The sequence below is a fragment of the Athene cunicularia genome (genome assembly GCF_003259725.1).
Source record: "Athene cunicularia isolate RWA chromosome 4 unlocalized genomic scaffold, athCun1 chr4_part2, whole genome shotgun sequence".
In the NCBI taxonomy this organism is placed as follows: Eukaryota; Metazoa; Chordata; class Aves; order Strigiformes; family Strigidae; genus Athene; species Athene cunicularia.
The window spans coordinates 19,149,380-19,161,260 of NW_020799099.1; the positions used below are offsets into that span (position 1 = coordinate 19,149,380).

At 40.1% G+C, this 11,881-nt stretch overlaps 1 protein-coding gene across 2 annotated transcripts; it reads left to right on the forward strand.

The window, feature by feature from the left end:
* The first annotated feature begins 1,237 nt into the window (after positions 1–1,237).
* Positions 1,238–10,800, forward strand: LOC113479541 (alcohol dehydrogenase class-3). Of its 2 annotated transcripts, none has more exons than XM_026847656.1 (9): positions 1,238–1,306; positions 3,123–3,224; positions 4,172–4,313; positions 4,917–5,004; positions 5,783–6,002; positions 6,572–6,832; positions 7,549–7,684; positions 8,589–8,727; positions 10,507–10,800. In XM_026847656.1, the coding sequence occupies exons 1-9, from the start codon at positions 1,250–1,252 to the stop codon at positions 10,529–10,531; spliced, it is 1,170 nt and encodes a 389-aa protein (XP_026703457.1). In that variant the 5' UTR covers positions 1,238–1,249; the 3' UTR covers positions 10,532–10,800. The 2 variants fall into 2 exon arrangements, with proteins under 2 accessions (XP_026703457.1, XP_026703458.1); XM_026847657.1 differs by lacking the exon at positions 1,238–1,306 and adding an exon at positions 2,288–2,332.
* Positions 10,801–11,881: the final 1,081 nt, after the last annotated feature.

Below are 11,881 nucleotides of genomic sequence, written 5' to 3' on the forward strand. Positions count from 1 at the left end.
CGCGCGGCGCAGGGCCGGGCCTGGCGTCTCCTTGCTGTCCCGCTGCGGGTGTAAGGCGTGCGGCAGCGATCGGGGCCGTTAGCCACGCGTGGGAGGCGCCTGCTGCGAGTACTGGCAGGATTGGGAATAAAAATGCACGCCCTGCTCCCCACCGTGCGCTATATAATCAGACCCCGTGCGCTTTTCTGGACTTGAGGGTTCCGCTTGCGTGCTTAGACCATGGGTTACTCGCGGTGATGGAAGAACAAGCTGAAGACCTTGGGCTTGCGTGGTTTCCCGTGGGCTTTGGGCAGATGTGACTTAATAAGCTCGGAGGAAGGGGAAAACGGGTTGCTGGGAAGGTGTTGGCTCCTCGGTGCGCATTCAGTCGCCACAGGGAGCAAGGAGCCAGCTGAGATGGGTGGGTTGGGGGAAACAGCCAGCCACGGTTCACCCCGTGTGTTTTCCTCCTCTGGCTGTTGAGCGGGAGAAGAATGGGTAGGTGTTTGGGAAGATGCCACTTCGTAGCGGGAGCGGTCCTTGAGGCTGCTCTCCAGCAGTGATGCCCGTCCATTTTCAATACAGCTAGACCCTGCTTGCTCTTAAAATCGCTGTCTGGCAAGTTTACTGCATTGTCTTGAATGTTCAATACCCTGGGTCTGAGCAGGCTGGGTGGTCTCACTTGTCTGGATGCTGAAGGCTGGTCTGGGCCGACAGCAGTTTCAAGGCAGATAGAGCAGCTTCTGTCACTTGCCGAGAGCTCCGTTTTGTCTGAGTGAGATAGTTGTTTGTAGCTACACACAGAGTCAGCTCAACAGTTGTGTTCCTGTGCTAATATATTAACAGAGAAAATGAAGAACTGGTGGAATTCGGTTGGTTTTTTTCAGTTGCTGGCTTCAAGATTTTCAGCAAAGCAACAGCAGAAAGCTTTGAATATCAGAAGGTCAGAAAATTGGGCTCTTCTGATGTCCAATCTGAATAGTCATGGGGCCTTTATGGCTGTATGAGCTAACTGCAGTTTCAAAAGCCAGCTTCTTCAAAAGTTTCTGAATCAGAAGTTATTATTTCAAAATATGCTTCCAGATGTGTAATGTTAGTTTTAGGAAAAACGGAGTTTATCCCATCAGATTTTTTTTTTTTCCCCTTTTAATCCTGTGCTTAATGAAGCTTGTGGAAATACAGGTATCAGGAATGTGCAGTCTCCTGTGTGAGAACAAGTGACTGAGAGGAGGATTGGGGATGGATTGAAAGCCCGTAAATTATTTACCACATGATGGTTCCTCTTGCACTTTGTGCCTCGAATTTAGATTTTCTGGCAATATCTTTGGTACATTTAGAGATATTATGACTCAATGATCATACTGTGACTTCACAGTTACTATGTCGTATTTGGTCCATTTTTATAATATTTACCCTGGTAATAAAAAGCAGGGCAAGGGGAATTGACAGTTTTAGGTTAAGGGTGTTTCTGTCCAATCTAGGCCCCTGCTGGCTGTAGGATTGGGTACCTGAATGGGTACCTGTTCTCAGTTACAAAGCTTCAGGCCTTTTAGGGTTGGCAGTATTTATTTTAGCATGTTTGCACCAAGATAAACATCTGCTATTATAGGTACAGCGAGGGTGTTAACTGGTTCTGGCAAAGTCCAATACTGTATATTGTACAACAAAAATACTAAAGAAAGTCATAAACTACCCATTATTTTCTTATGTACGTGCAGGTGATGAATCAGACCTGGCAAGGTCAACAAGTGGTCTTGGTCCTGTTATTTCTTCCAGGCAGTGAAATTTTAGAAGGCACTGTCTGGTGTTGGGAATTTGCATTAATCCCCTTTCAGTGATTCTACAAGAGCAACAGGGCTCGTATGAATGCCCAAAATGTCATTTTTTTAATATCCATTTATAGTGTATGGGATGAAATGTTTCATATTTCCAACTGTCAAAACAATGGCTTAGACTTTGTTTGCATGGAAGAAAATCAGTGTAAGTTGCCTGGTGTAACTGAATGATTCCAAAATACATGGACGATATTCTGGAGTGGATTGGAAAGGATCTGTTCCAAAGCAGTCTACTCTGTGACAGCATTCCTTGTCAGGTTTTATGTAGATAAGGTATTGAATTTGATTTCACAACTTGTCTGTGTGTCCTGGAGGAAGCTATTGCATACCACATTTGCTGAAAGATGGTGTCACTGTCAGAAAGCAAAATTCAGGTTATTTACTGCCTCTTTTATCCTGAAGGACAGACCCGGTGTCATGGTTTGTAAAACGGACATCTGAGGGCACTCCTTGCAGCACCTGAAGCTGCTCTGGATTGCGTGATTGTAATGCCTGCCTATTTCCTCAGTCAGTTGCGTGTATGTGCCTGTTGATAAGATTTAGTTTACACATCCACAGATCCCGCTCTTCCATCCAGGCTCCAACCATTTGACTCCAAAAGCTTCCTGGGATGTATAGGTGTGTTTGCAGAACAGAATTTGTCACTGTGCTGAGAGCAGTGAATGAAGACTTGCTAACAGTAATCCACTCGGGGTCTGCAGCAGTGTTAGTGCACAAAAACTTGCTGACAGTAACCTTATATCAAAATCTCTGGTCCCAATGCATCACTGGAGGGCTTTGCATGTCAACTGCATGCATGTGCATCTCCTTGTCAAGTTTGTATTCAGAAGCCATCCTGATAAAGGAGCAAGAAATTCACTCTTGATGTGAGTCTCAGACCGTTATGTGACCTCCAGTTTGCTTTCTGAATTTTTTTAACTTGGAGCACTCTGTGCTCAAGGAACATATCTCAGAGGAATGCAAGTCTCTTATTTTAAACCACAACTTTTATTATGCAGTCTTTCAATTCCTGTTGCTCATTTCACTGCAGTATTTGAGTATCTCCTAAGCGCTCCTGGGTTTATTATATTTTTTGCTCAATAACAGAGTGACATCCAAATTTCAGATCCTGGCTTACTCATTATTATTTAGCTTCCTGGAAGCAAATGTAGGGCAATTAAAGCTTTGTGTTGAAATTCGGAATTTCAGATCTGGGATTCTTTCCAAAAGCCAATAGTTTTTCTCTCATTTTCTCACTTGGTTGAACAAGAATTACTTTAAATGAACAATACAACAGATTCCTCTTTTTCTGTTATTGTTGTCTTTTAGGTTATTAAATGCAAGGCTGCTGTTGCCTGGGAGGCAGGTAAACCTCTCTCTCTTGAGGAGGTGGAGGTTGCTCCACCAAAAGCTCATGAAGTTCGTATCAAGGTAATTAAATAAATCGTTAGCTATATGCATTGTATTTTGGGAGACTAACCATTAAAGCTGGACTGTTTGTTTACTAACAGAAGAAATACTGAATGGACAGCATTAGTTCATTGGTATCTCAGCTGGCTTTACAAAGAAGAAAATTATGGTATCTAGATCTTCTGTTTATGAAAAGCACTCTTAATTTCTACTGCTCTTACTCACTTCACAGTCTGGTGTAAAGATCATGGCTGGTCTCGGGGATCAATTCCAGTTGTTACAGACTAAACTCCCCCAAAACATCTGAGCTAGGAACACATTTGATCTTGTTTGAAGGGCAGCAGTTTGTGACCTGTTGCAGCTGTGTAACAGCTGGATTTTACTTCAGTCAGGCTATAAGCTACCAGCTGCTGAGCTGTGATTGATCTCTTGGATTCCCCATACTTAAGTTTCTGATTTGATCAGGACTTTCTAGTAGCCCCTATCTGCCAAAAAGTATACATTAAGGTGAAATCTATCTCTGTGGAAAGAGTTTCTATGTAGTGTTTAAGACTTAAACTGGATTTATGCAGTACTGGGAGTTCTGTGTGTTCTCTCTGGTCATTTTACCTTTGAAAGAATAACTTCTATTTCAAATCTGAGATGCCAGCATACTCTGAGATGACTTGGAGTACTGATTTCTAGCTTTAGGAAACCAGATGTCATCTTCTGCCTGTTTCAATGTCGGAATTTAGTTGATGGAAATGAGATGTACTATCATGATTTTTCTCAAAGGAGGAAAAAGTGCCTTGCCTTGGCACTACTGTGCCTTGGTAGGAGTTGAAAGTATGTTGGTTATATCACAAACACTGCCAGGATTGGCACATTTGTCCTGGCAATTGTTCTGAATTTCTGACCAAAGGGAAATATTTACATCTGTGCTACTATTCTGTTCTTCAAGGGGCCTCAGATTATATATTTCTTCACAGATAGTTGCCACTGCTGTCTGTCACACTGATGCCTATACTCTGAGCGGTGCTGATCCTGAAGGATGTTTTCCTGTGATCTTGGGTCACGAAGGAGCAGGAATTGTAGAGAGTGTTGGGGAAGGAGTAACAAAAGTAAAGCCGGGTAAGAAAATACAAGTTTTCTGCCTTCCTTGAAAGGGTTACTTTAATACAAGGTCAGCTGTGAAATTGGGCCACTGAAATGCTATATTGCAGGAGTTAATATAATGTCTTATTCTAGGGTGTAAGCCTGCGTAGATTTCTCTTGTTTGTGAGATACAACACTAATCTCTTCAATGTGCTCTTGGTTTAATGCTTGAAAGAGCCCAGCATACCAATTCCTTACTTGAAATTGGATCAATATAGTTACAAGAGTGTTTGGGTTGTTTTCTTCAAATGATAGTTGTTACCTGTTGGTTTAATTAAAGAGCTTAAAAATGTTTGATCATGTTGTTCACTGTTGATTTGGGGTTGTTTTGTTTTACAGTAATATTCCTATTTGTTCTGAAATTATGAACTTCTGATCAGCTGTTTGCTCAGAGAGAGAAAAGTGGTTTATCTAGCACTGTATAAACAATGCTACTCTGTACCGTAAATGGTTTTTAATACCCAAAGAAGGTTTTAAGTGAACACAAGCTTACATAAAAGCCATGAAAATTGAATAACTGCATTTTTTTTTTCCTGGCTTGCTTGACTTGATAACTAGCCACAGAATATTTTTTCTTAGGGGACACTGTTATCCCTCTCTACATCCCCCAGTGTGGAGAGTGCAAGTTCTGTAAGAATCCTAAAACAAATCTGTGCCAGAAGATAAGGTCTGTATGCTATTTATTTTGACACAGTATAGTATTCATTCAATGTATACCTGTTCTACTTATTAAAAGTAATTGACAGGAATTATCTTTGAAGAATATACTTCTTTATGTATCATTTAACGACCTAGAAAGTGTGTGTTTAGGGAGTCAGTTATGCATTACTTTCCATTCTTCCTTAAAATTTTTTTTTTCCCTTAAAGAGATATGTTTCTCTGTATTCATGTTTGTGAAAGTGTAAACTGCTAGCTTGTGTCCACAGCTTTGAAAACATAAATGCTCTGACTCCATATTTAATCTGCAGGGAATTTAGCTCTTGGGAGTGAACACCAAAGCTGTCAAGTGGTACAGAATTATACAGAAAGCTCTTTTTTTCCTTAACTCCTGCTTCCCAGCTAAATTTCCAGCTCCTGTTCTGAAAAAAAGTCTCCCCCACCCAAACAAAAAGCCTAGGGACATAACTGACAGGTGCTAATGAAGGCAAGTTAATGGAAGGAGGTGAAGACAGGGGTGTTGGTGCCATGGCCCAAGCAGTTAGCATTGGTTGCTAACAAGGTCAACATGTTGATAAACTTTTTTTTTAAGTGCTTCCATGGAAGAATTAACAGCATGATGTTTTAGGAGTTTAGCATCTCATTTCTGTGAACTCTTGGGTTTATTGGAATGATTAAAAAATAATAGAGCAAATGTGCAACTGCATCTCTGTGCTACTTAACAAATACTGTCTGGTGAGACTATTTACTGCTTAAGACTGACTGAACTTTCCTGCCTTTGCCTTAAGAATTACTCAAGGGAAAGGACTCATGCCTGATGGTACCAGCAGATTCACCTGCAAAGGAAAGCAGATTTACCACTTCATGGGGACTAGCACCTTCTCCGAGTATACTGTGGTGGCTGATATCTCCGTAGCCAAGATAGATGCTGCAGCACCTCTTGATAAAGTGTGCCTGCTGGGTTGTGGCATCTCTACTGGCTATGGGGCTGCTGTTAACACTGCTAAGGTAAAGGCTGTGGTTGCCTCTGGCTTTTCTCTGTAACTGTATCTGAGCCAAAGTACAGAGATAGCTTAGGGACTAAATTAGGACTGTAAATACGATGACCAAATTTCTGTTTCTTCTTTCTTTTCAACTGATGAAGTTTAGCTAATAATTTCTAACTTCTCCGTAAAGGCCAGATCAGGTTTGAAGAACCTGATGCCCTTTAGAGGAAATCCAGGTAGAAGATTCTGCATCCCTTTTTATACTAGCTATATAAAAATTACTTTTCCAATTAATCTTGCTTCAGGTCATTCTGTTAGTTTGAAGCTCAGAGTGAGACAGAGGTGATAGGTGAGTGGGCATGAGTTTAGGACAGTTTATGGGAGTCAAGTCTTTGAGTTAAAAAGCTTAGTACCCATGGAGCTTTTGGATTAAATTTCTCTATAGTTTCCCTTATCTAAGTGATAAAGTCTCATAGCCATATATATTTGCTTCCACATTTCCTTCATTACAGATGACTTAACCTTTATTTCCCACTCACGTGGAAGGATCTATTTTCTCTGTGTTGCTCATGGCTCTCTTCTTATTTCTAGGTGGAACCTGGCTCTACATGTGCCGTCTTTGGTTTAGGAGGAGTTGGGTTGGCAGTTATTATGGGTTGTAAAATAGCAGGAGCATCCCGGATCATTGGCATCGACCTCAACAAGGATAAGTATGCCAAAGCCAAAGAGTTTGGAGCTACAGAGTGCATGAGCCCTCAAGACTTCAAGAAGCCCATACAGGAGGTGCTGGTGGAGATGACTGATGGTGGTGTAGACTACTCATTTGAGTGCATTGGTAATGTTGGAGTCATGGTGAGTGTGTGCGCAACAGTAGTACGTAGAGGGAGGGGGATAGCTAGCTGCTACTTAGTCGTTCAGCTAAATGGCAAAATGAGCTGCCTTGTTACAGAAAACATAGCGTATTTATTTTCTAAATAGAAATGATAACTGCTATGACTGAAAATGCTAATTTACATCCAGTCCCAATTATGTAATGAAAGAGGATGCTACTACTTAAGTTGAAAATGGCACTTAGGATTTACAAACTTTTTTCCTTAAAAACATTAACAAAATGTTGAAACATTAACAAAACCCATGTAAAATATATTGTGCAATGAACAGTAAAATCTCATAATTTCCCTAATTCCTCAAATAATGAAGTTAATCTTTGGAAACACGGAATTATTACTGAATGTAAGGCTAAGTTTTCAGGAATTTCAACAGCATTCCTAACTGTCAGTAACATGGTCTACATTGTCTCCGATTACAGTTTATCCCAACCCCTAGTGGGAGTTCAGAGTGACTTCTCTGGAAGCCAGATGGGATATAAAAAGAGCAAAGTGAATCTTGAACAGTGTAAGGAGTCTGAACCAGTGGAAAATTTAATGTAATTTTCAGTGTGTTTATTGTTCCTTAAATACTAATTTAAGTGATAAATTAACTGGGGGAAAGGAAGCACAACCTGTGCCAGTCTAGGCAGCATGAACATTAGCAATAAACGCTCTGCTTTGTCCTATCCATCTGTGAAGAGGGCTGCCTTGGAAGCCTGCCACAAAGGCTGGGGAGTCAGTGTGATAGTTGGAGTAGCTGCTGCTGGTCAGGAGATCTCCACACGACCATTCCAGCTAGTAACTGGGCGGACATGGAAAGGGACTGCGTTTGGAGGTAACTCTCTTTCAGTATGGGGATAAAAATAATTTACTAGGCATTAATGCTGGGAAGAACACACTGCCTTGCTTTTGCTTGTGCAAGAAATGTACTACTGACAAGCTATTTATAAATGCTGCGTTGACTTTAAAATCTTAAAATCTGAAATTTCTACAGACAGGCTAAAAATAAACACATTGGTATGATATCTCACATACTTGCAAGAGAGAATATAACCATATGCTGTTCAGTTCTAAATGAATGGTATAGAGGGATTTCTTTATCACCAAGTGAAGGTTTCATTCAGTTTGGTCCAGTGAAAGAATCTAGCCTTTGGGGAGATGAGACCCACATAAACATGATTGTGTTGCTTAATCACTAAGCAAATTGTGGGGCTAACATGGGAATGTGCTATGAAGAGCTTTAAAATAAAAAGCAACAAGTGCTTGATACACATTTTCTGCTGTCAAACCAAAACCACATTGAGGCTTTTACAACTGCTGATAACTTGGGGATTCAGTAATAGCTGAAGTTCATGGAAGTATACAAATGATCTTATTATTACACTGGTCTTTTTTCCAATACAAAACTTAGTTGGGTTATAGTTACATAATGGGGCTGATAGAGATGCCTCATGCGTGCTTTCCTAGGTGAGCGCTGCTGTTATGCTGAATGCTGAAATACCTAGTGAAGGGTTAGTGCACTTACATGTTTGATAATGTGTGCTCTTGCCAGACCCAGCTGTCCTCTTGCATTCCTTACTCAGTACCTGCCTAGAGCAGGAGGGTCAAACATGTCACTGATCTCAGTTCTTTTTCATGTTTATCACACAAGTGCCTATGTCAGGGTTGTATTTTTTCTTTTTCTGTTTTCCGAGGTGGGTGGAAAGGGTCAAAATAAATGCACGCTTTCTGTCGTTCAGGCTGGAAGAGCGTAGACAATGTACCAAAACTGGTGACTGACTACATGTCCAAAAAGATCAAGGTTGACGAATTTGTGACTCACACCCTGCCTTTTGACAAAATTAATGAGGCTTTTGAGCTGATGCATACAGGAAAGAGGTAATGTTCATAATACTGAAAGGTGCAGAAGACATTTCTTGACGAGACACTGTCAAAACATAGATTCCCTGCCCACTGTCGTGTTTTAAACAGGGAGGATAAAGGCTCACGTATACACATTCATTCTGAGATAAACACACTTTCCCTGAGCTTCTAGGCATGGGCCAAAACACAGGTAGAGTAAAAAGCAACAATGTATAAGGGAAATACACAAGTATGTAAAAACGTTCTTCCTCAGAAAAAGAAACGTAGAGTGACTAAAGTGGGGTTCACGTTAATACATTTTTACATGTCATTAAGCTATTAGTCTATTTTAATTCAATAGTAGACTTCAGTATGTTTTCAAACTATTTAGGATAGATTACCAGCACAAATCACTTACTTGAAATGATCTTTTAATATGCTGGGTTTTTTTCCTCTGGTTTGAACTGGGGTAGAACACTTATGAGAGGTTTGTACTTCTTAACATACAGCAGTTCTATTAAGATAAATGGCAGTTTGAATTGTTCATACTGCAGATTTAGGCCATAACTGATTAAACCTCTAGTGAGGTCCAGTGCATATTGAAGTGACCCTACTTGCTGGTAAAAAAACTGCTGGATGTGTGATGAGCCTTGCTACCCTTATAGCAGTATATTTTACAAGTAGTGATCAACCTGCAAAAGCAGTGCAGAGTCAGGTATTTCTATCAGAGGATATATTGGGTGATCCTTGTAAAACCTCGTACAGATACGGGCATGGATGTACTTGAGGGAAAGTGGGGACACTGTGGCAGAACTTGTATCTGCAGGTTAAAATCTAACACAGAAAAGTGGAAAGGATTAGACAGTTTTAGCCTGAGGTGTGTCAAAGCTTGTCCTGCTGTGTCATTTCAAGAGCAGGCCTCTTAAATGAGAGTTTTAATGAGATGTTCTGTAATTTGTTGGAAATTCAGAGACTCTTAATGAGGTAGCTACCAGTGCCTCTAAGAATAGCAAGCAGCTGATTTAGCAGACTAGGTCACTTACTTTTTAAGAACATGTTTTGAATGAAGGGAAGAATCAGCAGGTGGACAAAGGGGAAAATTAGAGACATGGTCTAGTAAAAAAGAAAATATTTTCCAGCATATTTGCACTAATGCAGGCAACTGTTTATCCATATTTAGGTTCATCTGCAGATGGATAAATAGTTACCAGCATTCCCTCAAGAAACCAGCACAGTCTTTCTATTTGATCTCAATCCATAGTGATGCATTGTACATAACTTTGTCAAAAGTAGTAACTTTATCTGCTTTATCTCATATATTCCTATTTTGGACAAGTCAGTTAACTGCATTTGTACTTTTTACAATTGGAAACACTGCATCTGTACAAATTACATCCAACAGTTGATCCCCTTTCCCAGTTACAAACTTATGTATCATTTCAACGTCTTATTCCTCAATGAGCATGTCATATGAAACTTAAAGTTATTTAAAATTTCTCTAAGCAGCCAAAAGAGGGAATGCCTGGAAATACTAATGTTCCTGATCAATATTCTTGGGTAACTACTGAAAACTTGACACATGGAGTTTGAAAAAGCTTCCATTTTGAGTATATCTTATTGGGGGAGAGACTAAAAAAACCCAAAGATAGCAAGCATTATTAACCCATTTTTACCAGCAATTTTAATAAGTTCTAGGCATAAGCATAACTTCATTCTTACAAAAAAGAGAAGTTAAAGTATGTCAGCAATGAAAAGGAGGGGAGAGAATGGGAGAAAATACTTATTGGTAACTTTTTTTTCCTTCTTCTTTTCAAGCATTCGAACTGTCCTAAAGCTTTAGAGTCAAATGTGGAACTTCCAGTTGGCCAGCAACATGGTAACCGTCCTTTTTATAATGGAATTTCTGATAGACGGTAGAATCAAGCAAATGAAGATTCCCTGGGACTAGGAAGACGATGTATTTTAGAGTGAGCATTCTGAATATTAAATAACAGAAAATTGGTAATCACTGAATAGTGTTAGCACTGGTTGTGGAACTTATTTCTGTACTTATTCTTCAAATTCAATAGTGCCTAACTCAATCCACTTAATAAAAGATAATTTCTAAACCCTGTGTTGGAATTATTGAGCTTTAAGATTGTGACTATGATTGCTGTGTCTTACTGTTTTCCTCTAGTGATTTTACAGTATGTGTGTAAATGACAGAAGGAACATTCTTCAATTGATAGCAACTGACATGGGATTCATTATACTAAGCAGTTTGCTAAGCACAGCTGGGCTGAGAAGCAGCATTGAGGTGCTCTAACTGTACTGACAGAGCAGCAAGAACTCCAACTGCTGTCAAGCTTCTGAGGCTATTCTAAGACTACAAAGGATGTACCATCCAGCTCTACCTTGAAGCCAACTGTAGAGCAGAGTCTGGTTGGATGTATGACCTAAGTGTTCAGGTGTACCAGTGTTCATTTGGAAAGTCCCTGTTCTGCCTTATTTCCTATTTGGTTCATTACAGTAGCTGTAGGCAGGCCTGCTGTAAAGATAATAGCACAGACTAGTCACTTGCCCCAGTGGCGTCCTCCAAGACTTCAGTAGTTCAACTTACTGGCAACTGAAACAGCCTTTGCAGCCAGCATTGCAAAAAATGTGTGGGATTGTTACCTCCAGTTAGTCAGAAACAGGATCAGGCCCCTGAAATAGGGCATGTTACTATTAGAGCAACAGTCTGGTCTTGAGAGATGCAGGGTAACACATCTAAAGAGCATTGTGTGATAAAGGCTTCAATGTTGTGTTTGTTTGTTGCAGTGGGGGTGGATTAAGTCTTAATTTTGGAGTTGGAGGTTTTTGTCTTAACTATAGTTGAAGCACATAAAATTTCTTTGAATTGAAACAACGCAGGTTCAGAAAAAACAAAAGAGGAACAGCAGAAGACAAACTGTAAAGCAGAAGTAGAAAGGCTACCCAGTTAAAGAAAAGATATTTACTTAAGTAGTCAGTGCTTTTCAGTGAATTAAGAGAGAAGTTTCATGTTTTAGCGAGCCTTGTCAAAATAACTTACACAGCACTCTGGACGCAAACATCAATCTTATTAGAAATTCCCTCTCACCATTAACAACTCTCATAGGATAGTAAAGGAAAAATACATTAAGAGGTTGTTTCAGAACTGAGAGCAGGATGATGGTTTTGGCAAAAGTGT